The sequence below is a fragment of the Bubalus bubalis genome, chromosome 20, assembly GCF_019923935.1.
Source record: "Bubalus bubalis isolate 160015118507 breed Murrah chromosome 20, NDDB_SH_1, whole genome shotgun sequence".
Lineage (NCBI taxonomy): Eukaryota > Metazoa > Chordata > Mammalia > Artiodactyla > Bovidae > Bubalus > Bubalus bubalis.
The window spans coordinates 22,974,614-23,001,861 of record NC_059176.1 but is presented as its reverse complement, the minus strand read 5'-3'; the positions used below and the strand labels follow the sequence as shown (position 1 = coordinate 23,001,861).

Below are 27,248 nucleotides of genomic sequence, written 5' to 3'. Positions count from 1 at the left end.
TGATGGGACCAGATGCCATGATCTTCGTTTTCTGAATGTTGAGCTTTAAGCCAACTTTTTCACTCTCCTCTTTCACTTTCATCACGAGGCTTTTTAGTTCCTCTTCACTTTCTGCCGTAAGGGTGGTGTCATCTGCATATCTGAGGTTATTGATATTTCTCCCAGCAATCTTGATTCCTTATCTCCCATCATTTTAAATAACATGTTTTAATTGCTCATTCTGATTTTTAATGAGATCATTACTTTGAGAGTGGTAAGGAATGTGTCCTGTCCATGTAATATTTTATTTCTTTGCCTATCTTTGTACATAGGTAACAATCAGTGGAAACATATTCAGGCAGTTCAAATTAATAAGTGATTCTCTGTTGCAAACTTTTAATTAAATCTTTGCCTGTTAAATACTTTTGTTAAAGTGTGCTGTAGTCCATGGGGTCGCAAAGAGTCGGACACAACCTGGTCACTGAACAGCAATAACAAAGTAAATTCTAGAAAAAAATAAGTGTCAATTTCAGTCACGATGCGTTTGTAGGTCTCTGCAGTACTGGTAGAGCTCTAGTGTGGTCCACTTACAACTGCATTCTTAAAGTGGAAGTTCCCCAATCTTTTTTTTATGCCATTATAGTGACATTTTTGTTACAGGGCAGTGGACCCCTTCCAGGGCCTCTGAGTAGGCTCTTGTCTAACACTCAGAAATGCGTTGTCCAAGGAGACACACATGTTGACAAAGCAAGAGACTTTATTGGGAAGGGCATGCAGGCAGAGAGGAGAAGGGTAAAGAAGAAACCCAGGAAGACATCCCTGCCACGTGGCTCATTAACCATTTTTAAGTAGACCTTTCAGTGTCATTAAGTACATTCACAGTATTGTGTAATCATCACCATTACCCATTTCCAGAACTTTCATCATCCCAAATAGAAACAAACTCTGTACGCATTAAATAGTAACTCCTGAATCTCTCCTCCTCCAACTCCTGGTAATCTCTATTCTGCTTTCTCTGCCTCTGAATTTGCCTACTTCCAGTACCTTATGTAAGTGGAATCATACAGTTTTTGTCCTTTTGTGTTTGGCTTATTAGCATGCCTTCCAGGTTCATCCACATTGTAGCATGTGTTAGCATTCTCTTCTTTTTAAGATTAAAAGTTATTCCATTGTATATGTATGCCACTTTTTGTTTATTCATTCATCTGTCAGTGGGCACTTGGGTTGTCTCCACCTTTTAGCTTTGTAAATTATGCTGCTGTGAATGTTGGCTTACAAGTATTTGTTTGAGTCTCTGATGTCAATTCTTTGGGATATATACCTAGTAGTGGGGTTGCTGAGCCTTGGGTAATTCTAACTCTGAGAAGCTGCCAAACTGTTTTCTACAGCAGTTGCATCATTTTACATTTCTACCTACAGTGTGCCAGGGTTCCAATTCCTCTACGTCCTTGCTCTTGGTATTTTCAATTTTTTGATACCAGCCATTCTGTTATATGCAAAGTAGTTTTGATTTGGATTTTCCTAATGGTTAGTGATGCCGAACATCTTTTTATGTATTTTTTGGCTATTTGTGTCTCTTCTTTGATGAAATGTCTATTCAAATTCTTTGTCCTTTTTTTTTAATATATATACTTTTGAAGATTGTAGTAGTTTGAGACTTTTCCAAATTGTTTTTGCAGAATGTTCCTCTTTGTGTGTGGTTCCTGAAGTCTCTGTTCCTTTAATTCACTTACTCAGCTAATAAGTTTACAGAGACTTCCTTGAATGCTAGCTCTTCCAGTCTTTGCAGATTACCTCTGTGCTTTGGTACTCCTTCAACCCTTAGCTAGGCTTCTTTGAGTATAGTGTTCAGCCTGAGGTAAAAGCTTAAGGTCTTCCTTTCTGAGTATACAGGTAACTTTCTGTGGAGGTGGTGGTTTAGTTGCTAAGTTGTGTGGACTCTTGGCGACCTCATGGGCTATAGCCCTCCAGGTTCCTCTGTCCATGGGATTTCCCAGGCAAGAGTACTGAAGTGGGTTGCCTTTTCCTCCAGGGGATCTTCCTGACCCAGGAATCAAACCCATGCTTCTTGCAGAGCAGGCAGATTCTTTACCTGAGCCACCAGGAAAGCCTAGGTCACTCTCTAAATTCCCCCATATTTTTGACTGCTTTTACTTGTGTTAATTTCCCAGAGTCTCCCTGGCTTCTCTTCCAGGCCTTAGATAGTCTCGTGTATGTCTCCATCTTTGTTGCCCTGGGTGTAGTTTGCCCTGGGTGTGGGTCTGTAGTTTTCTTGTAGCTTTTCCAAGTACTGAAGTTCCGAACTAGGCGATAAAAAGGCAAGTGCCTTATGTCAATCCTTCAGGTACCCTCCAGACAAGTTAGAACAGAATTGTAAAATAATTTCCATATCAAGTCTTCCCTGTTCCCTGGAAACTGGGAACCAGGATGCTGTTGCTGCTTCAGGAGCTGACATTGGAGAAGGGGTGGGAACAGTGAGGGGAAATACCGCAGAACTCTTCTGCCATTTTAAAGATGACTTTTTCTTGATTTGGTGTTTGCTTGGCTGGTGTTAATTGACTGTTTTCCAGAGCTTCGACAAAGTTGGCTTAGGCTTTTCCTGTTTCTTTTTCTTTTTAAAAATTGTTCTGCAGTAATGAGAACTTGGCACTTTGTAGCCCGCCATTTTGCTGACATTCCTCATATTGAGTGTTTCTTTTTGTTTGTTTTTGGCTGTGTGATGAGTCATGTGGATCCTAGTTCTCTGACCTGGGATCAAACCTGCACCACTCATGTTGGGAGCATAGAGTCTTAACCACTGGACTGTCAGGGAAGTCTGAGGGTGAGGTGAATCAGCACAAATGTGGGAGTCATCTCAGTACTTGGGGAAACCCTAACAAAAAGTCATTGCATTATTTTGGGCCTAGTTTGGGGGTTAGAGGGTACTGCAGGGAGGACAGAGAGAGTAAAGGGCTAGGAATGGAAAAGTACTGTTTAGTGACTCAGAGTTTAGAAAAGTGTTCTCCTCCCACCACCTCCAAGGAGGTCTGCTTTTGAGGGAGGCTCTAGATAAAGGGACCTCTTAATGGCTTGGAATGAAGATACACATTAGAGCTTGGCCAGACAGGGGGACTTGAGTCCTTGACTGCAACTCACTTTAGAAACTGCGGTCCATCGTTTGTGCAAAGTCTGGTGTGGGGAAGGCATTGTTGTCCTGTGACATCGGCCAGATAAAGCTTTTGTAATTGCTTATGGTTGGCAGCATAATATGATTGTAATTGCTTATGTGAAAAAATCACACACAGGAGCTGGGTTCCTCAAGTATACATTGTTTGATCCCATTCATACAGATTCTTAAAGTAGCATTGAATTTGTATAGTAAAGGAAGATATATTAGTATTTGCCTAGGATTGAGCAAGATTGGGTTAGATTTATTGCAAAGGAACAACTTTTAATGTTTTTTTTTTTTTAAGATTTTTTTTTGGGAGGGATGTGGATCATTTTTTTTTAAGTCTTTATTGAATTTGTTACAATGTTGCTTGTTTTATGTGTTGTTTTCTTGGCTGCAAGGCATGTGGGATCTTAGCTCCCCAACCAGGGATTGAACCCTCACCCCTGGCATTGGAAGGTGAATTCCTAACCACTGGACCACCAGGGAAGTCCCTTAATGCATTTTTTAAAATTATACCATCGTAGACAATTGTTAAAACTTAACTTACCAAGTGTAGAGTTGAAATGGATGCCTCAAAATTGATTTTTAAAGTGAAGAAAATAAAGTTTTAGTTGAATTCTAAGTGTAGTGGTAAAAATACTAGTGTGCTTATTGCAACTCAAAATTTTTAACTCTATATTATGAATAGGACTATAGTGTAAATATAAAATGTGAACCTGTATGGGTTGGTAAAGTCGGGTGAATTTTGTGTATGGCTTTATCCAAGCCACTGAAAAGAAAGTGAATATAGAATCATGATTACTATTTAAATTACTATTAAATAGAATAGCTGGGTTATAAGGTAGTTCTGTTTGTAGTTTTTTGAGGAATGTCCATACTGTTTTCCATAGTGGCTGTACCAGTTTACAGTCCTGCCAACAGTCTGTATTGTTGGTGTTCAGTCACTAAATCATGTCCAGTTCTTTGGCGACCCCATGGACTGCAGCACGCCAGGCTCCCCTGTCCTTCACTGTCTCCCAGAGTTTGCTCAAATTTATGTCCATTGAGTCGGTGCTTCTATCCAACCATCTCATCCTCTGCCTCTTTCTCCTTTTGCCTTGAATCTTGCCCAGCATCAGGGTCTTTGCAATGAATTGACTCTTCGTATCAGGTGGCCAAGTTTTGGAACCTTAGCTTCAGCATCAGTCCTTCCAATGAAAATTCAGGGTTGATTTCCTTTAGGATTGACTGGTTGGATCTCTTTGCTGTCTAAGGGACTTTCAAGAGTCTTCTCCAGCACCACAGTTCAAAGGCATCAGTTCTTTGGTGCTCAGCCTTCTTTATGATCCAACTTTCACATCAGTACATGACTACTGGAAAGACCTTAGCTTTGACTATACAGACCTTTGTGGGCAAAGTGACGTCTTTGCTCTTTAATACACTGTCTAGGTTTGTCATAGCTTTCCTTCCAAGGAGTAAGCGTCTTTTAGTTTCATGGCTGCAGTCACCGTCCGCAGTGATTTTGGAACCAAAGAAAATAAAATCTACACTGCTTCCACTTTTTCCCTTTTTCTTCATATCTTCTCCAACATGGTGTTATTTCTTGTCTTTTCAATAATAACCATTCCAACAGGTGTGAGATAATATCTCATTTTGGTTTTGATTTGCATTTCCCCGATTAATAGTGATCTCTATCATTTCTTTCTGTTTATTTTACCATCTGTGTGTCTTCTTTGGAAAAATATCTACTCAGATCCTCTGTCCACTTTTTAAATCAGGTTGTTTGTATTTTGTTGTTGTTGTCTTTATATATTTTGGATATTAACCCTTTATTAGATATATAGTTTGCAAATAGATTCTTCCATTCAGTAGGTTGCCTTTTCATTTTGATTATGGTTTACTTTGCTGTATAAATGCTTTTTAGTTTGATGTGGTCCTGTTTGTTTATTTTTGCTTTTGTTTCCCTTACCTTTTGGTTTCATCCACAAAACATTGCCTAAGGCCAATGTCAGTAAGTTTACTTCCTTTGTTTTCTATTAGGAATTTTATGATTTCTGGTCTTACATTCAATTCTAATTCCTTTTGAGTCAATGTTTGTATATGGTGTGATGTGCTCTAGTGTCATTCTTTTGCATGTGGCTGTCCAGTGTTCCCGTGCTCCTGATTTAGAAGACTGTCCTTGCTCCATTTTATGTTCTTTATTCCTTTGTTATAGATTAATTTTCCATATATGTATGGCTTAATTTTGGGCTCTCAGTTCTGTTCCATTCATCTGTATATCTGGTTCTGTGCCCAAACCATACTGTTTTGATTACTTTGTAGTATACAAATGATCCTTGAACAACATGGATTTGATCTAAGTATGTCCATTACAGCAGAGTTTTTTTCAGTAAAAATACACTACAGTACTACAGTATCCACAGTTGGTTGAATCCAAAGATTCAAATCCTTGGATATGGAGCACTGATTGTAAACTTATATGTGTGTTTTCAACTACATGAGAGGTCAGTACTCTTAAACCCTGAGTTGTTGAAAAGGTTAACTGTAGTTTGAAGTCAGAGGGTGTGATACCTCCAGCTTTGTTTTTCTTCCTCAAGATTGCTTTTGTGTTGTTAAATATGCCATTGGGATTTTGATAGGGATTGCACTGAATCTGTACATTGCTTTGGGAAGTATGGACTTTTGAACAGTTTTAATTCTTCCAGTCTACCAGTACAGAATATCTTTCAATTTTTTTTGGTGTCTTCTTCAATTTCTTTTATTGGTGTCTTATAGTTTTTAGTGTACAGGTTTTCACCTAATTGGTTAAATTTATTTCTAGGTGTTTTAAACTTTTTGATGCAGCTGTAAATGAGATTTTTTTTTATCTGCCTTCTCTAATAGTTTGCTATTAGTGTATAGAAATGCCACAGATTCTGTATATTGATTTATATTCTACACTTTATTCATTTATTCTAACCAATTTTTTGGTGAAATCTTTATAAATTTCTATATATAGTGTCATGTCTTCAGCAAGTAGTGACAGTTTTACACTTCTTTCTTTCTGATTTGGATGCCTTTTATTTCTTTTTCTTGTGTAATTGCTGTGGATAGTACGTCCAGTACTCTACTGAATGAAAGTGGTGAGAGTGAGCATACTTGTCTTGTTCTGGTCTTGGAGGAAAAGTTTTCATTTTTTATCTACTGAATATGATGTCAGCTAAGGATTTGTCACATATGACCTTCATTTCGTTAAGGATTGTTCCCTCTGTACCTACTTTGTTTAGAGTTTTTATCATAAATGGATGTTGGGTTTTGTCAAATACATTTTCTACATCCATTGAGATAATCATGATTTTTATTTTTCATTTTTTAAAATGTGATGTATCATGTAGATTGATTTGCAGATGTTGAATCATCGTTGATTCCCTGAAATAAATGCCGCTTGATTTTAGTGTTTGATCATTTTAATATATCATTGGATTCAGTTGGATTCAGTATTTTGTTGAGGATTTTTGCACCTATGATCATCAAGGATGTTAGCCTATTATATTTTATTTTTGTGGTGTCTGGTTTGGTATGCTGGTTTTATAAAATGTCTTTGGAAGAGTTCCCTCTTCAAATGGAAGAGCTTGAAAAGAATAGGTATTAAATCCTCTTTGAATGTTTTATAGAATTTTCTTGTGAAATGTCTGGTTCTGGGCTTTTGCTTTTTTGGGAAATTGTTGATTATGGTTTCCATCTACTTGCTAGTAATTGATCTATTCAGATTTTCTATTGTTTCATGATTCACTCCTGGAAGATTATATGCTTCTAGGAATTTACCCATTTCTTCTAAGTTGTCCAATTTGTTTGTATATAATTGTTCATAGTAGTCTCTTACAGTTCTTTGTATTTTTGCGTTCTTTCATGTTGGGTGGGGCTATGGCTGTTGCTATGGAGTGTTGGTGGGTGGAGCTGGCCCTCTGCCTGGCTTCAGGACCTGCTGGTGGCTGCTGCAGTGAGCTGGCAGGTGCAGCAGTCATGCTTCTGGCTGTGAAACCCAGTGGAGACCGAGGTGGGAAAGGCTCCCAACAAGGTGTACCCTCTGGAACTAACAGACTAGAGGGAGAATTTCACAATGGCATCTGCAGGTAGCCTGAGATTGCAAAAGTTGTTCTTGCCAGTTTCTCAGACCCCAGGGAGTGACCCAACTGTTCCTGTCTCTCCAGCACACTCTTCAAGATTAGTGGGTGGATTCCCTTCACACTTCATTCCATGTGCTTCTCAACCTGGTGTTTTTGTGTGGAATGAGACTGTGCTCAAGCCCTTTAAGAGCAGGTTTTCCATTTTCTGCAGTTCTGTAGGTTTCCTGGGCATATTCCTCATTGGTTTTCAAAGCCAGCTGTTGGAGGCTTATCTCTCTTGTGCAGGATCTAGGAGTTTGGGTGCCTGATGTGGAGCTTGAATCCTCTGCTCCCAGGGGAAATACGTATACCTTTACAATCTCTCCTGTCTGTGGATTGCTGAAGTTGCGATGTGTTTTCTTTCCCTTGCAGAGACCATCTCCACGTCTCCTACCTGCCTTGTTGTTGTCCTTTTTTACTTTTTGTTGTGGAGACTCTGTCCATCTAGCTTTTAGGTTCCTGTTAGGGAGAGTTTTACCGTCTGAGCCACCAGGGGAGTCAGTTCTCCAAGCCAGGCTTCAGCAATACGTGAACTGTGAACTTCCAGATGTTCAAGCTGGTTTTAGAAAAGGCAGAGGAACCAGAGATCAAATTGCCAACATCTGTTGGATCACCGACAAAGCAAGAGAGTTCCAGAAAAACATCTATTTCTGCTTTATTGACTATGCCAAAGCCTTTGACTGTGTGGATCACAATAAACTGTGGAAAATTCTGAAAGAGATGGGAGTATCAGACCACCTGGCCTCCCTCTTGAGAAACCTATATGCAGGTCAAGAAGCAACAGTTAGAACTGGACACGGAACAACAGACTGGTTCCAAATAGGAAAAGGAGTACATCAAGGCTGTATATTGTCACCCTGCTTATTTAACTTCTATGCAGAGTACATCATGAGAAAGGCTGGGCTGGAAGAAGCACAAGCTGGAATCAAGATTGCCGGGAGAAATATCAATAACCTCAGATATGCAGATGTCACCACCCTTATGGCAGAAAGTAAAGAGGAACTAAAAAGCTTCTTGATCAAAGTGAAAGAGGAGAGTGAAAAAGTTGGTTTAAAGCTCAACATTCAGAAAACGAAGATCATGGCATCTGGTCCCATCACTTCATGGGAAATAGATGGGGAAACAGTGGAAACAGTGTCAGACTTTATTTTTTGGGGCTCCAAAATCACTGCAGATGGTGATTGCAGCCATGAAATTAAAAGACGCTTACTGCTTCGAAGGAAAGTTATGACCAACCTAGATAGCATATTGAAAGGCAGAGACATTACTTTGCCAACAAAGGTCCTTCTAGTCAAGGCTATGGTTTTTCCAGTGGTCGTGTATGGATGTGAGTTGGACTGTGTAGAAAGCTGAGCATCGAAGAATTGATGCTTTTGAACTGTGGTGTTTGAGAAGACTCTTGAGAGTCCCTTGGACTGCAAGGAGATCCAACCAGTCCATCCTAAAGGAGATCAGTCCTGGGTGTTTTGGGAAGGACTGATGCTAAAGCTGAAACTCCAGTACTTTGGCCACCTCATGCGAAGAGTTGACTCCTTGGAAAAGACTCTGATGCTGGGAGGGATTGGGGGCAGGAGGAGAAGGGGACGACAGAGGATGAGATGGCTGGATGGCATCACTGACTCGATGGACATGAGTTTGAGTGAACTCCGTGATGGACAGGGAGGCCTGGCGTGCTTTGATTCATGGGGTCGCAAAGAGTCGGACACGACTGAGCAACTGAACTGAACTGAACTGAACTGAACTGAACTGAGGAAGAGTTACTCTGCATGTGTTTGTAGCTTTGTTGAGGCCATGAAAGGAAATGAACAGATCTGAAATATTCTGTATAGCATGCTTATATTTCAGCTTCTTGATTCTCATCCCAGTTTTGTTATAATTCATGGACTTATGAAGATATCAGTTACATTATGGAATGGGGGGAAAAAACAACTCTAGGTATTTCAAGCAGAAAGGTCCTTTATATAGGGAATTAACAGCTTACAAACTTATTCCAAGTGCTGGAACAGTAGTCAGGGACCACCTCTAGACTATGGTTCAGGGTTGTGATATTGTTGCAATCTAGAGGTCAGAAAGCTGTTTTTGTGGCTGGCACCCCTACTTGCTGTCATATCTAGGAGGCTTATGCGCCTCATTAAACTTCAGGGTCTCTATCACTAGAAACACTTAAGTCTGTCTGACCTTACATACTGAAAGCAGACGGGTAACCTTTGCTTTCCTTTCTTCTTCCATATCTTACTAGAGAACTTCTCATTGGTAGAACTTCTATTTTTTTACATTCAAACATGAACTGCAAAGAGACTGGACAGTATAAGTTCTAGATGTTAACCTATTTCAAACAGAAAGGCAGAGTGAAATGGGGGAGGTCCTGGGAACTAAGACAAGGATATAGGTCTCTTTGATACCTGTGTCCCAACACACATGCTCCCTTTCTGTTACAGTATAACTATATTGTAACTTTGTTTAGGAAAAATACATAGTCTTTATATTGTTATGGTAATGTGGATGCTATTCACGACTAATACATATAGTATATTTTTATTATTTTCTCTTCCCCCTCACCTCCATACTTTACTGCTATTTTGCTTTATTTGCTTGATTTTCTGTATATTTATTATTGATTCAACTCCAAACTCTCTTTTCATTTATTTCAAGCTCTTCTCAAATTACTCTTTCTTGAACAAATTACTCCTAAAGTTTTCTTAATGCTGTCAACTTTGCATGGCTATTATCTATGTCTGGTGTATAGCTATTATCCTGTGATTTTTCTCACCATGACCATGGTTATTCTTTTCACCTCTTTCACACTTTCACTCATTCCTTTCACACTTACTCCCACGCATTGATGGAGCACATTCTCAGCTAGCTTTCTGAGAAAGAATGTAGATACAGGGCGAGGTGGTTTTATTTTTTGAATTGTATTTATTTCTGTGTATATAAAGAAAAACTTTGTAGAACTTTGCTAATACATATTTTTCCTATGTTTCAAGAGCAGAGAGAAGGAAATGGCAACCCACTCCAGCGTTCTTGCCTGGAGAATCCCAGCGACGGGGGAGCCTGGTGGGCTGCCGTCTCTGGGGTCGCACAGAATCAGACACAACTGACGTGACTTAGCAGTAGCAGCAGCAGCATCATTTTAGCCCATGAGAACCAAGATTGCAGATTGTACTATATGCTCTCAGCCTTTAAGTGTGGCTTGGCATTCTGCCATTTATTTTGATTTTTGGCAAGCAGTTTTGACCAAGTTGGTGACAGGAGATGTGTAAGTGATAATGCTGGATTATAAAAAAATGAAGAAATAATATCGCATTGCATATTAACAAGCAGTTATATTGGTGACTCCTTGTGCCTTGATGGAAAGGGTGAGGAACCAGGATAAAGATCAACAGACTTAGTATTTTTAAACATCTCTTGGTATTGTGAAGGGTAGTATATGCATCACTGTGATTTGCAGGTAACAAAATAATGTAGTTGTGCCGAAATTTCAGGAAATTTGAAGAAAATGAAGGATCACTGCCAGAATGTGATGCTGGGTCTGCATCTCCAGGGGAATTATGGGATGTTGATACTATAGAACTCTAATTCAGTTACTCTTTTCCAGGGGTACATTTTCTGTCCTATTTGGAGTATATGTAATTAATTTACTTTTCATTTCTTTTTATGCTTTTCCCCTACTCAGTCCCTTACTGGGCATTTGTTAGAACATCTTATTAATATTTTATCTTCCATGTTGCTTGACTTCTTTTTCATATTTTTAAACTATTACTCTATGTAGCATTCTGAGGAATATCTTCCTTTCTGCCTGCAAATCTTTAATTCTGTGCTCAACTGTTTTATAGTTTTTACTTCATCTATAGAGTTTCAACTTGAATTAACATTTCTTATTTCTGAATAATTTCTACTTGATTTATTTTTACATCTATCTATGCTTCTTTAGAAACTGATTGTTTTACTTCATGGGTTGTATTGATTTCTCTATGTGGCAATTTGAAAATTCTGATGTGGCAATTTGAAAATTATACCTGTTGTGAAGATTGATTTCAGGTTGCCTAGTTTTCTCTAGTTCAAGTCTGAGTCTCCACCTCTCTCTTTCGTATGCCTGTACTGCTTTTCTTTATGTTAAATTCTTTCATATATGGTATAGTTTTTCTTGTGGCTGTGAGCGTATTTTCAAAATAATTTATCTTGTAAAGAAATGTAGTTCGTGACTTAATTTTTTTTTTCTTTAAAATTTCTGACTGGACTATATAGTCTCAGATTGCTAACCAGTTTACATTAATTGATTGGCTTAAGTACAAGTTTGTATGCCCTGCCCCACCATGGCAAAGACTTTGGGTTTTGATCTTAGGTAGTTCACTTTTCTACCTAATTTGGTGGGTGCCTTGTGTCTGGTTCAGATATTGAGTGGGTGGTTGGAAAAAGAGGAAAGGGTGTGTCACTCACCTAGAGCAGACATCTTGGAGTGCGGTCAAATGGGCCTTAGGAAGCTTTGCTCTAAACAAAGGTAGTGGAGGTGATGGAATTCCAGTTGAGCTATTTAAAATCCTAAAAAGATGATGCTGTTAAAGTGCTGCACTTAATATACCAGAAAATTTGGAAAACTCAGCAGTGTCCACAGGATTGGAAAAGGTCAGTTTTCATTCCAATCCCAAAGAAAGGCAATGCCAAAGAATGTTCATAGTACCGTACAATTGCACTCATTTCACATGGTAGCAAGGTTAGGCTCAAAATCCTTCAAGCTAGGCTTCAACAGTACATGAGCCAAGAAATTCCAGATGTGCAAGCTGAATTTAGAAAAGGTGAAGGAGCCAGAGATCAAATTGCCAGCATCTGCTGGATCATAGAAAAAGCAAGGAAATTCCAAAAAAAAATCTACTTTGGCTTCCCGTGTGGCTCAGCTGGTAAAGAAGCTGCCTGGCAATGTGGGGGACCTGGGTTGGGAAGATTCCCTGGAGAAGGAAATGGAAACCCACTCCGGTATTCTTGTCTGGGAAATCCCATGGACAGAGGAGCCTTGTGGGCTATAGTATATGGGGTTGCAAAAGAGTCAGATGCAACTTAGCAACTAAACAACAGTCATTGTCACTATTTCTGCTTATGATTCTTCTATATCACCATCTTTGTTAATTAAGAGATAATTACTGTGCACATACAAAGAACTGTCACTGTTCTACAAATGAGAAATATCTCCATCAGTGAAAATATATATCTTTTAAGATAAAATTAGGAAATGTTTCAGATTCATGTAGCTTTGACTCCAACAAATGATAAACTTGGTTACTTACATCACATGTCTGTAGCAGTAACTAACTAGGATATTGCTTCAGGGTGCAGCAGCTGGCCTCTGGTGAGGAGAATGTTTGCTAAAGGTGACAGAGTGTACCTATTCAGCATATGCACTAGGTCATTGGTAATGTAAGGTCTTAGCTTCAGGAAGTTATTTAGTATAAGGTCAGGGAAAAATTCCAAAGCATTTTAATAAAGTACATATTTCTCAGCAGATTATATTTTCTGTTCAGTTCCTATATGATAAGATGAAACTTTTAGGCTTTTCTCTAAATGACGTGCAATATAGAATCCATGTAAGGTGTGTATGTATGATATATTTGTGAACCATGTGCAATATTTGTTATCTAATATGTTTGTGGATACATATATCAGGCATGAAACTTATAAAAGTTTGATAATGTTCTATTATAAAATGAAGTACTCATTGCTAGTTCTGTGAAAGTAAATGATAGTGTATTTTAAGCTATTATGGAAAATTACAAACATACAAGAGTAGAGAAATGGAATAACGAGCCCCTATGTACTCATAACCCAGCTTCAACATGATTATAGTATAAATCAACACATCCTAGAAATGCAGCTTCTTAAAAGAAAGAAAATTCTTTTAAAATGAAGGAGCATTTTCTTGTGGAAAATGTCTTAAAAGTTATAGCACATATTGTTTAATTTAGTACTGTGAAACACTGTGCAGTTGTTTTACTAAATATTAATTTTGTAAGTATTAATAATATTTTAAATTCAGTCATTTTGCCATCTTGATATGTTTTAAAAAATAACTTTACTGAAACAGATTTTTAGTGAACTGCTGCTGCTACTGCTAAGTTGCTTCAGTCATGTCCGACTCTGTGTGACCCCATAGAGGGCAGTCCACCAGGCTCCCCTGTCCCTCGGATTCTCCAGGCAAGAACACTGGAGTGGGTTGCCATTTCCTTCTCCAATGCATGAAAGTGAAAAGTGAAAGTGAAGTTAGTCAGTGGTTTTCTACTCTTCGCGACCCCATGGACTGCAGCCTACCAGGCTCCTCCGCCCATGGGATTCTCCAGGCAAGAGTACTGGAGTAGGGTGCCATTGCCTTCTCCTTTTTAGTGAACAAATACTTCTAAATTTTAAGAAACTCTCTATGGTATGGTGAACAAAAGAGCTAGTACCATCCTCACATATAATTTGTAGTTGACATCTTATTTTAGATGCAGGAAGGGTAAAATCATTGAAGGAAATTTCAATAGTTGACTTCTTATATTTTTCCGTTTCATATAGTATTTTATTCTACATCAGTTATGGATTATCTACTTTAGGATCATAGTCTTATTACATATTTTTTATTAACAGATGCATTTATTAAGAATGACTCTTAAGAAATTAAATGAGCTTTGGTAGGTCCTCAGATTAATGAAACTGATGTCTGTGACTTTCTTGATATTGGATAAGGAGTTAGAACTGTAAGCCTAACATTTGCTTTACTTTCTTCAAAATTTTTGTTTCTAGTAATTGTATTTTACAACCTAGTTACCTTTAACATTACTGTTTAAAAAGTGAAATACATAGCTTGCTTGTTGCATACTGTCCACTGGGAATGACTAAGTGCTATAATTTTAGCAAATTGCATAGATAAACTGTATACTAATTATATGCATGAATTGTTATTAAGTATTTAAAATATAAACTAACACAACATTGTAAATCAACTATATGTCAACAAAAAAAGGAAAAAAATTAATACAGTGTTCAAAAGCATAACTGCTATCATTAGAATATATTGATGTTATTTGTTTGTGTCCCTATTACTGCTTATAATTTAACTGTATAAACTATAGAGAATTATTAAGCAATTTTGGGGGGATAAAATCTGTTAGTAAAGCATTATGATATGTGATGAATTAAGAATTTATAGTTTTTACTTTATTTTAGAAGGACGTTTTCTGACAGCTGTTCTTTTTATTTGTCATACCAGTTGTCATTACAGATCGATTTAACTTGCTCTAATACTTTTTTACCTTTGATTTGCCAAGAACTTCAGTTGGTTCTATGGAAATGTAAGCCTTTGTGTGAAGGAGTGTGTCATTGCATCAGAACTTGGCAATCACATGAATCTTAAGAAAACATGCTGTTTGTTCCCTAGAGAAGCTATTCTATAAGATGACTTTGTTTTTATATTCTGTGCTAGATTAAATGATTTAGTTTGGTTTGGCCTAGGGCAAAACATTTCAGGTTGTTTTAGAAAATCCTGTATCTGATTTATCTAATCCTGTATTCTGAAAATAATAACCAGTTTTCAAGTTTTTCTTTTTAAAATTTTATCAGTAGGCTGTGCAATACAGGATTCATTCTCAAAGTGTCATTTGTAACTGACAGTGAAAGCTGTTGCAGTGTTCAGGTATATTTATTTGTTTGGCTATGTTGGGTCTTAGTTGCATGAAAACCATATATTTGAAACATTAAATATTTATTTCCTTTTAATTTGACACCCTCAATGATATTAAATGATGTAAGCAATTAGTCTTTTTTGATAGTAATTTCTGTTATAAACTCTTAAATATTAGAATCGTGAACACTACGACTGTTTTAAATAGTCCCTAATTGAACATAGAAATGTGATTTTTTTTTAAAAAAAAAAAAGCTTAATTCTCAGGAAATTCATCCATTTAAAATTTTTCTATACTAAAATATTTCTACCATATATTAGTTAAATTAGAACTTTTCACTCTGCATAAACCAAGCAAGCAAACAGCCATGACAAAGTATAATTATAAAAGTTAATTAGTCTAATTATTTGTTCAGAGTTTCAAGGGAGTCATAAAGCTTTCTTTCAGTTCATTTTGAATCTCTCTGATGTAATGTGGCTTCTTTCAGAGTTTCTTGTAAAATGCCAAGGTTATTAATAAATATTTCGTTATTAAGTTAAAAAATAATACATGCACATAGTAAAAAAATCAGATTATACAGGTAGATAGATATGAAACAGATATACTTCTCTCCTTCATTTTCTCAGTCTATCTCAACTCTTAGGCCCTTTCTTCAGAGTAACCTCTGATAATAGATTGCTGTGTGTGTCCTATTCAAGCGTGTATGCATATATGAGTGTAATTTTACAGTTTTTTCTGTCTTTAATTTATCCATGTTCTGTACTTATATTGTTTTAGCTAAAGATTTATTTGGGGTAGGAAATTTATTTGCCTTATCTATTTATTTTATATTTAATCCCTAGAACGGTTGACTGACAAATAATATATAGGTGCATAACAGATGCTTGTTGAGAAAATCTGCACATCTTCTGTCCACCTGTCTGATCATCAAGTACATACTGAAATACTTACTTACTCTATGCCAAGCACCCTTCTAAGGATACAGATGAAAGACAAAAACAAGGGCTGTGCCTGAATGTAACTTCCATATACCTCCTTGGCGGATATATATCATAAACAATGAGTAAAACCCAAACAGATGGCTTCATGAAAGTAGTAGCACAGGTAATGTGATAAGAGAGGAGTTTCTGCTTTAGATAGGATGGCCAGGCAAAACCTTTTGAAGAGATGAATTTTGAGCAAGGCCTAAATGATGGGAAAAAATGGTTTAGCAATCTAGAGAAGAGAAGTATAAAAGTTCTGAGGCAAGAATAAGCTTAGTGAGTTCAAGGAACAGGAAGAAGTTCAGAATGACTAGAGCATAAGTACTGTCTCATACCAAATAAATATTGCTTCAAGGTGTATCTTTGTACATAAAAATATGTTCTACATATTTTTAAAAGACTTGTAGTAGACTGAGGGATCAAATAGTATATGCATTTAAAATCTTGATAGCTATGGCATCTGGCTACTTTTATCCTTTCTCCCTTTCCCTAAACCTTTTCTTAATTACCCAGGCTGTGGGAAACTTGGATTATCTGGAGCTGGTAGGGAGTGGGCTGTGATGTGAGATAGTCAGTGAAAGGAATTCTTTTTTTTGAGAGAACGTGAATATTTGAGAGACTTTTGTCTAGTAAGATGGAAATCCATCAGTAGAACATATGCATGTATTGTATGTGTTGAGTTACCTGATATAATATTTGGCTCTCAGAAATACACTGCTCATCCCAGAAACCATCCCAGTGCGGAAATTATCAACATTTCTCAATCCAGAAAATCCAAAATTTGGCATTGTTATAGTTGCATATAATTTAAGTTATAGTTAGAAATGATACTTAGCTTTATACTCTGGATTCAAATTACACAAATTTGTGATTAAACTAAGGAAACTATGAAAAAGCAAAGCCGTTAAACAAAGTCAGCTAAACACCTTTGCCATGTGTGGTTTTTGTGGAAGAAAGTAGCTGGGTATCTCCTATTTAAAATACGTTTTAAAAAATCCTGGGTGTTGTTTCTTTGGGGTGTGAAGTCCCATCTTTAAATGCCTTTCTATCCAAAAAGCATTGCTTCATTTTGAAGGATAAATGTCAGAATTACTCATTCTTTTTTAGGCAGATTAGAAATTTTAGACTGGTCAAAGAACAAATTTTGTTTCATCAAGTGTTTTACTGCTGAGTAAACAACGAGAGTCAAGTCCCATTTCAGAGCATGGAGATGTTTGTTTAATTTTTTTCAGTTTCCATTTTTTGATAGCATGAAAGTAGGAAATATAGGCAGATACATTCAAATTCCAGTGTAGTTAGAGGTGGTATGTGGTTTCCTTAACTATAATTTGTTTTTTTCTTTTTTGACTTATTCCAAGACTTAAAAACAACTTGGAGGAATGAGGTTAGGCCTCTGTGATGGAGAAGATTTCATTTTAACACATGCTGATATGATATGTTCTGTTATAGTGAAGGTTTTATTTTTCTTTTTTATGCGGGTAATTTTTTCCCACATCACTTAAAGATGAACTTCAGTTAGGTTTTGCTTTGTTGCTCGAACCTGATAACATTAGTAATGTTAAAGCATTTAACATATTTTGTCTGTGATATAATGATTTAGCACTTTGATTAAGTAGCCTAGTTTATGTATCTACTCTGAAATCATCCCACTAATTTTAACATGAAGATATAATTTCTGATTTAAACAAGGTCTTGATATCAATCTTTAAGGTGAGTGTGAGGAAAGGAATCAGAATCTTATTAGTCTTATCCTTTGTCCTAAAATGAATAGATGTGTAAAATATGTTGCATGTTTACAAAAATCTTCTATTCTATTACAATATGTAGATCTATAAGTTGTAATTATTTGAATGATTAGAACATCTAATTTTTGCTTGACAATATGCAAATGTGCCATTAAATCTGTTTTTTAAGATTTTTCCAGTTTAATGTCTGAATCCAAATTCATAAAGAGTTGGAAAAATGAGATGTCTGAGCTATAGGATTCACAGGGATTTCATATGAAGCCTATTTAATCAGGATAACACTGTTATTAATATTCATAATGTCAGCTGGAACACAAATGACAGACTATGGGGCCTAAAAATTTTACTTGGTGAATTTATTAAAAGTAGCTTAAAAAATTAATGAAATTGAAGTAAAGTTGGTGAATATGAAAATCTTGTGTTAGCAGAAAAAAATCTCTATTAGAACTTTCTTTAAGACCATTTTGCATTGATGTCTTTTGACAGATTTCATTGGTACTTAAAGAAGAAAGATGCATGAATGGTCATTTAAGAGGATTTAAACACATTGGCACATTAATTTTTACATGAATAATAAGTACTTTCCAAAAGCAATTAACTTACAGTGTACAAGATATGAATTGAAAAATAAGACTGTGACATCAAGGGCAAAGCAAATGTGCTGTACATTTTAAACTTAGTGGCAGGACTTCTTAATATTTTGGTTTATTTTTATAGCTTGCATAGGCTGTGACTTAGAATATAGTTATTTTACTGCATTTGAAAACATAGTAGAAAGGAATAATGTTCCCTCCCCGACTAAAAAATTGGTACTGTTAAGCATTATCCCCTGCAAGTATCTATTGCATTTATTGGAGAATTAAACACTTGTTATACCATTGTTTATATTTGAGAATATGTTCAATTTTGCAGAAAGTTAAAGAGATGATTCTGAATAGGCTTAGTGATACAAATACATATGTGTAACAGTCTTACTGATTATATCATAACTTAAATATATAATAAATACATTTCTAAAAGTTTAGTATAAGAAATTTAGTTGATACGCATCAGGTAGTATTCAAGTAAATTTGTTCTGAATGTTAGCCTAAAAAAGTAAAAAGTTGGGAATGGCTTATGTAAAACTAGGGTGTTTTATTTTGTGTACTGCCTGCTATTCTTTATGTTTTAAAATGTGCTTGTAATGATATAACCAGTGCTGTAAGTCTTTTTCTTGTTGTTGTTATTGGAGTTCATTAAAAACATTTAGTTTTAGATCATTTTGTATAGTCACAGTAATACTGAGTGTTTTGTTTTATATCCATCAGAGATTATTTTTCTTATCCATTTTAGTACTTATAAAAACATAGCTTAAATCTCTAGCAGTCTAGTTAGGGTTTACCAGTGAGAGAATATAGGTGTTGGTCTGACAGTCCAAGAGGGAACTAGAAGTTTCACTTGCAGCCAGTGTCCTATCTGAATGATTTACTTTCATTAGATTATAGGAATTGCCTGGTATGTTTTAGGACTCGTATTCAGAACTTGAATGGAAAAACCACTAATCACTAGGGCATGAAGAAATTATCACAATAAGCCATTAATTAAAATTTTTTGCTTAAGGAATGAAATCAAATATATATATATATATATATATATTCCCCCCCCCCCCCCCCCCTTTTTAGTGTCCTTTTAAATCTTAGATTTTGGGTAGGGGGAAATGTTTTGTTTTTGGCTCTGAAGAATTCACTTATATGCCCAGGAGAGGGCAGCATTTTACTATATCAGTCTCATAAAAGAATTAGCCCTACTTAGACTGTCAATGTTTCTTGTAATTACTCCCAGTATATTTGTTGCTTGCTTATGAATTAACTTGCATTTATGGAACTAAATCATTCCAATCATTTAATTACACCTGAGGAGCTGAACTATAATTGCTTGCTTCCAACTAGGATCTGATATGGCTTGAGCAGTATTAATTTGGTGTTTACTTTTCTGAGTGCTAAAAGCATTAAAATGATTGTGCAATGGGATTACATTTTACTAATTGCTGGCATTCATTAGCTGGGTAAATGATGAGGAAGAGTGACTGTATATCGCAAAGGGATAAAATTATGGTTTTAAATAGTATATTACTAAGCACATTAAGGCCTGTAAGGCATGTTTTAAAATACTCCAGAGGTTATTAAAGACTGTATTTTCTACATGTCTTGCTATATGAATCTCTTATTAAAAGAGTACAATTATTATTAACCTTTTTGGGCAATATGGAGGGAAATGGCTTCATTGACTGGAACATATTTCTTTGATATTAATAACTTCCTATATTTTCAGTTAATCCAAAAGTAAATGAGGAACTTAGAAAAAGATTGCCAACTCCAGATCAACATATTTAGAGAAAATTGGAATAGGAGAAGCTAGCTACAGCTTTATTTGAGGACTTTTTAAAGAACGCAGAGTTCTAGCTGTGAGGTGAATCTAATTTTATTATTCTCTTTAAAAGCATGCAAAAAAGTGAACCTGCATAGTTTTGATCATATTTATTACGAAAACAAATGCAAGAGAGAAATACCAATAATTCCACAAGCTGAAAATAACCTTTTAAAAAATGAGTAACATTTTAAAATTACACACTATGAAATATTTATGTGAAAATATACATTCAAATAAATAAGTTTGAAATTTTTGCTATAAACTTATGACAAATAGAGTAAAATTTTTATTTTTCTTAAATTGTTGAAGTTGTGTTAATAGTTGGAGAAGACTTAAGTTAAATAAATTGAATAGTTCCCTAACCAAAGGAGCAAGAATGTCTAGACGCTTACCCTTGAACCGTATTTACTAAAATGTAAGTGTGAATGAAAGAACTTTTTTTTCTGAGAAAAAAGATTTAATTTCACGTGTTGAAATATACAGTTAATTGTCCTATTATAAGTGTTTTAGAAAACCAGTTATCCTGTAAATTCTCTGTTAAACAAAGGTAAGATTTAGGTGTGTTCTGATATATTGTTTTAAGTTTATTTATCTAGAGTTGGCTTTATTTTAGCCTCAAATCTTGGCGCAAAAACCAGAGACATTGCCAGAGCAAACAAGAACAGAAGTGCAAATGGAGGACTGGTCAAAAGGTAAGGACTTTTAAGGTATTAATACCAAACCCCAGGTGATGTGCTCCTTTAAGGCACTGAATGAAGTGTGTTTATTCTAACCAGTGTATTAGACAGAAGCAGATAAGCACAAGCACACATGCATGCACGCACACACGCAAGTAAGGAAGTATACACAAAAAGACCCACATTCTGCAAAAGAGACACAAGGAGAAAGAGAAAAAGGCACAGAGCAAGAGATAGTGAAGAGAAAAAGGAAAGCAGACACACACAGAGAGAAAGACACACACCCACAAAGTGATAGAGGAGATTGAGAGAACGACTAGTAGAGAAATGCATACAGAGAGGTAAGCTCAGAGAAAGAAACCCAAACAGAGAAAGGAGCCACAGATATAAGGGGGAGATGGTAAACTCAATGAAAAAGACACAGATACATATATAGAGGCACACACAGAGAGAGACGCATGCATAGATACACACAAAAAGACACACATCCTGAGACTCATGGAGGACAAGTTACCAGAGTAAGAGAAACACAATGAGGAGACAGACAGACTGTGACAGAGAGAGAAGGGTTGGGCGGAGACGGGAAAGAGACACACGGAGAGAGAGGCACCTGTGTGCACGCAGACAGTCTCAGACAGAGATAGAGATGAGACACAAAGTTAAAGAGACATAGAAGATACACACACATGCAGAGACAGACAGACATGTATGGAGAGGAGACACATACACAGAAAAACAAAGACATACAGGCACAGAGACATACAGAGACACCTGTACACTAAAGACACACTCAGAGACAACCACAGAAGAACAGTCAAAGGGGGACTCTCCCTAGAGTCAGAGCCACAGACACTCATAGAGGTGTGCAGAGGAAAGCGGAAGAAACACTTCGAAAAAGAGAGACATGAAAAGAGTCAGAGACAAGGAGAGAAACAGAAAGAGAAAAGCACAGATGTACACAGGCAGAGGGAGAGAGCTGTCAGAGAGAAATACAGTTTGAAAGACAGACAAAGAGAGGTCCTGCCAAAGGGAGAAATAGTGGAAGAATGGATGGATGGATGGGTGGATGGGATGGATAGGTACAAACGTAGGTAGATAAGTAGAGGACACCCATCTGTGTGTAGAGCAAGGTAGAACAAGCACCACAGAGACAGGTTTTAAAAATGTTTGGTTTTTATTTGAGGTCTTTTACACTAAATCTGGATACATTTGCAAATCTGAAATCCTTGGATAACAAATCATTCTGAATATAGTATGACATATAGTTGAAAACTTGAAATTTTATGTTCGTCATTTTTATGTCCTCTGAATTTTTCCAAATAGAATTATTATCGAAACATTGCACACATCTCTCTTTCCCCTCTCCTTCAACAGGGCTTTCTTCACCATTTACCAACCACACTGTTACCTTTTTCAGGTTAAAGGCCATCTGAGGGAACTCTTCTGTCATCCTTGAACTAAATCAGTTAATAGCTACACATTCTTTTGAGATACAGAAAGATGTTGCACTGAGTATATCTTTTTTGATTTCTTCATTTGTTTTTGATTTCTATACTATTATCGATTTTCTTGTCATTTATGCGTACCATTAGCAACCTTTCTATTTGTGATTCTAGGCTACTGTTCTGAGTTTAGTATCTACGTAACCGATTGCATTGTGTATAAAGGAATAGCAAGTAATACCTGAGTAATGTATATAGTTAAAGGTTTTAATGAAAAGTTAATAGCTTTAGTGGAAGGATTTTGTGGCACTTGATTTTAGTCTACTCTTTATATTCAACTTGTGATAATGATGTATTGGTGTGAAGTAGGAAACTATTTGTTGTAGCTGTTTTTATTCATTTATGCAGATAAGCAGGCAAACACTCTTGAAAAACTCAAAGCAGTTCTTACTCAATGTATGTGCAAAATAAGAAAAGAGGAAGTAAATAACAATGCCCTTCTTGCTTTTGTTCCCTTTTCAGAGGTCACATTGCTATGAAAGCCATGTGGTTCACATTATAGACCAAAGGATCTTTAAGGAGCCAAAGGAATTATTTTTAATATCTCTAAAGAGTAGGGACTGTAGAGGAAATACTTCTCATAAATGTGAAACAACCATGAGAAATGTTAAGGAAGGGAACTGCTGAAGCTCTAGGACACTTGTGGAGAGGAAGGTTTTAGGGCTGAAGACAGATGCATAAATAGTTTGCAGGAGGCACAGACTGCAGGAGACGTGACCGAAACATCATTAAGAAAATTTGCATTTTTACAGACATTTTTTGGACAGTGGAAATAGGACTAAGACATTCCTTAAGGACCTATTAATGAAACATTATTAACAAATAAAGTTAAACAGGTAAATGGAGTATCTTTTGAGTTTTGTGATAACCAATACATTTAAACATATGGTTACTTTTTTGTTATCAAGGTTCATGGGATTTTTCATAAAGCACAGATTGCTTCAAAGCTAGGCCATTCTTATAGTTATTTTATTTAAAGTTATCTTAATTTTTAAGGAAATGGAGCTAATTAATAACTTTTATTATACTTTGCATCATCTTACAAGTTTCATTATAAGGAATGCTGAAGTGGTTATTCTTTTCCTAGCTTTATTTTAGAAACATTGCTGAAATATTTGACATCAAAGATTTGATGAGGTAAACAATGTTAACTGGTGAAATGATTTACATTTTTATTGGTTTTTATCATTATTATCAGTTTAGAAAATGTAAAGCTGAGATTGATAGGCAGGATAAGTGAAGACATCTATAGACTGTACAAGTTTCTTTGTACCCTGCCCTGAATGAATGAAATTTTAGGTTTGGAAGCAATAGGTGACAACATTTGTGTGTTGTCTAGTGAACATTGATAACATCTTCTGGCTTACTTAAGAAGTAAATGATGTTTTGTCCTTTCATGAAAGCCTTCTCTTTTTCAATATTCCTTTTTCCTCCCTGCTTTTGAAGAAAAAAATGAAATGGCGCAGTCAAAGGGCATATGTAAAGTTAACCCTCAGAAAGAACCAGTTACTATATGATTGATTGTTTAGCCTGTCTTAAGCATTTACTTATTATTTACTTAACAATGTAAGAAAAAAGTCTTGGGGATCAGAAATCTCTTAAGAGTGATTATTGGGAATAGTATGTTAAATTACTGGATAGTTCTTAAATTTTGGTGATTTTTATTAAATTAGCAGAAACACGGTTGTTTTGTAGTGCACAACAGTCTGTTGGAAATAATTTTAAGTGTGGTTTATGAATAAACATGTGTGCCATAAGAATATATACCTAAAATAATGGTAAAAATGAGGTCTGGATACCAGTTAAATTTAGAATATTGTTAAACTTGTTTAAATTTAGAACCTTTAGGGGTCAGTGTTCCCTAAGAAAGGTTAAAGAAGGTTATTGTGCCTACCCAAATTAAACACTGCTGTGTTTTAAATATTTCTTACCAATTGAGGGTAAGAAATGGTAGGAATCATACAGCTTGAAGAATCTTTAGACAAAAACCTTTCAATTTTATGAGTTTCTTTAATATTTTTAGGTTTCGTATTTTAGGAGCTATATTTAATATTTGTTTTATACACAGAGTAGTTATTTTCACTTTCAAATGTGAAGCACATTTTAAAAACTATTTTAAGCATAATTTTAAAAAGTGAGCATAATTCTAAATCATTGTCTCAATTGAAACGAGTTGAAAGCGTTCTAGAACTGCTTATGTCAATAGATTTCTTACATGTTGCAGTTTATTGGAGGTTAGCAAATATTTTTAAAAATTTTATCTTGCTGCTCTAAGTAAAAAGCAACTGTCTTCTATATATGTAAAGAGGACATGATTTTGTTACCATGATTTTTGTGGTTTTTCTATCAAATAACAAGGATTAAAACCTAGCAAAAGGTAACTTATAAGTAGTTTGTTAGTTTCTTCTTGAGTCAGAATACTGTTTAATTTTGCTTGGCATTTGGAACCTGTGTGCCACCTTCAACCTCTTTTATTATTGGTTCTTTTATCTTTCTCTCTTTTCACAAATTATGTGTTCTTTTTACTTTTTGCCCATATAGTGTTCTGTAACTGAATTACATCTAAAACTATTGTATCATTTGCAAGCATTTTATAAAAGTAGACATCTATAGAAAAACAACCCAGATGCTTTTAAATGTCTTTGATCATTATGATAAAAATATTAGAATTTCATGTCATCTTCATAAACTGTTTCAAAGTAGAGAGGAAGGAAGCAGCAACTTATGTAAAATGGACATCCATTTCTACCAGCAAGATAGCTGGTAGGAAAAAATGAATCCCCTAGACATTATGATTAAACACTCCTTGAAATTCAAGGTGTTGGAACTGTCCACATAATTATTTATTCTGTGTTGAATTACAGGATTTGAATTGTACTTAATAATTGTCATTCTAGTTAGTAATGATTTATTTTCCCTGAATGAGTAACACAATTTGTTTTTATTAATTTTGTTTAAATTTAAAGGAAAATTACACTGGAGAACCAATGCATTTAATAATTTCAATAACATGTTATAGTAGAAAGAATGTAAGTTTTGGAACTAGATAGACCTGTGTTTTAATTTTTCAATCTTCTACTGACTACCTACCTGGACTTAGGTGCAAGTTTCATAATTATTTTCAAACCAGAGTTTTCTTGTTTATGGAACAGGGAGATACTTCCTTTTGGAGAGTTTGGAAGATGAGAGATTGTGTATGTAAAAGCCCTACTACAATACCTGAAATAGGAAACAAGTTTTATATGAATTTCATATACCAGAACAATTATTTTCAATAATGTAGTGGTAGTAATGGTCTTTACAGATGCTTAAAAAATAGATTGTTGACCTTTTTTATAGGGCCTAGATAAGTGGTAGTGGTTGCGTCATTGTTCTTCCACCCAGCTGTGAAAGATAGTCTATAAAAAAGTTTCAGAAGTATTAAGAACACAAATAATAGTATTTGAAATGGTTATTATTAGTTTTATAGGAAGTTATTCTCTTTAGATATAATGTTCACAATATCAAAAACTTGATATTTTTCCAAGTAGTATAGTTTATATTTAGCATATTTATATTTTTTAGAATAGAATATAAAATCAATAATAATCATTTAGGGTAAAATCTAATTGTGTCTGTATTAGACACAATTGCAGTAATAATCTTCACACTAGTGACATCATACAATTTGCCTTTTCCTTTTGGCAAGGGTGAATTTAAGAACGCATTTCTAATTTTTGTTTTGCCATAGAGGGTTAAAAAAAGAGCATGTCAAGGTCTGCCTAAATTTACTATTTCTCTCCATAGGTTCTAACTTAATAGAGTTCTGGTGGTTTCTTACACATGACCATTGAGAATATTTGAGAGTGGTTTTAGGACTGCTGGCAGTGAGCCAACAAGGATTGATTCATTTCCAGAGGAAATGCTAAGATACCCTTAAAAGCATGATTGAGGTTATACTCTTTTAGAAAAAAAATAATTTCTTTTTTTAAAAAAATAAGTTTATAAAAATAAATGAGATTCTGAGTGTCTTTATTTTTTAGGGTTGATACGAATGATTCTGTTATGGTTCCTGGCCTCATTAGAAAAATGTAATGGAAAAAAAAATTTTTTTATAAGGACAACTTAGTCTTCTAGCTGGTTATAAAGTTTATTATAAACCGTGTTTTGGGATTTATCATTTCTGCTGTTAGTAATTCACATTTATGAATTTATGTCATATATTTTTTACTTTTGTGGGCAGTTTTTTAAAAAGAGTTTATTTTGTAGGATAGCTTTAAGTTCTCAGCAAAACTGAGCAAAAAGTACAGAGTTCCCATTGCACCCCTACTACCTACCCCCACACAAGAACAGCTGAGTATAGTGGTGCATTTGCTAGAGTTGATAAACCTGCCCATAAATTCCTAATGAGGGAAAATTTGGGGAGATAATAGGACTCTTTATTTCTTTTCTTTCTTTTTTTAAAAACTAAATTTGGAGTCTTTTACATCAGTTCAGCCTATACTCTTCACATGGAATTCTTCTACCCTTTCAGTCCTTCATTTTGTAAAAATGATAATTACTAAGAAGACTAAGCATGAAAAATGGTAAATTTTTTTTTTAATAGGACTACTTCTCCACTTCTATGCTATTAGTATGAGCCTCTCTTTTTACAACTTGGAACTATTTCTTTGATTTAAGGAAATGCAATTCTGCTTTTAAAGAGCTGTTTTAAATATATTTGTGACCATGAAAATATATTTTTTTGAAATAGAAAAAAAACTACTTGAATTTTTCAAAAGTTTTTAGCTTTAAGTTCTCCATTCTTAAGAATCTGAGCTCTTTGATAAAAGTCCTCATTCATTTCTGGTTAGGGCCCTTTCATGCCAGAGCACTTCCTGGAACACATATTTATGACACAAATCTCAATATAATATTGAATCTTAAATTTTTTAGAAATTGGAGTTTCAGTGGATCATACTTAAGATGATTATTATGGTCTCCATAGTGGCTGCATTTGTCACCTGAGCATGATTGTCCTGAGTGTGCATTGGCATTTTGTTGATTTTGT

At 35.4% G+C, this 27,248-nt stretch overlaps 1 protein-coding gene across 7 annotated transcripts in view; it reads left to right on the top strand.

The window, feature by feature from the left end:
- MIPOL1 (mirror-image polydactyly 1) overlaps nt 1-27,248 on the top strand; it is a 332,144-nt gene that overhangs the window by 42,955 nt on the left and 261,941 nt on the right. The window contains exons 2-3 of one of the 7 annotated variants that reach the window (XM_044932757.2): nt 19,942-20,079; nt 20,654-20,732. The exons of 1 other annotated variant lie outside the window; for it this stretch is intronic. In XM_044932757.2, coding sequence (XP_044788692.1) covers nt 20,714-20,732 — 19 coding nt within the window. In that variant the 5' untranslated portion in view covers nt 19,942-20,079; nt 20,654-20,713. Of the gene's footprint in view, nt 1-15,706; nt 16,008-19,941; nt 20,080-20,653; nt 20,733-27,248 lie in introns of those variants that run through there. 5 more of the 7 variants (XM_044932755.2, XM_044932753.1, XM_044932752.2 and 2 more) reach the window with 5 other exon arrangements.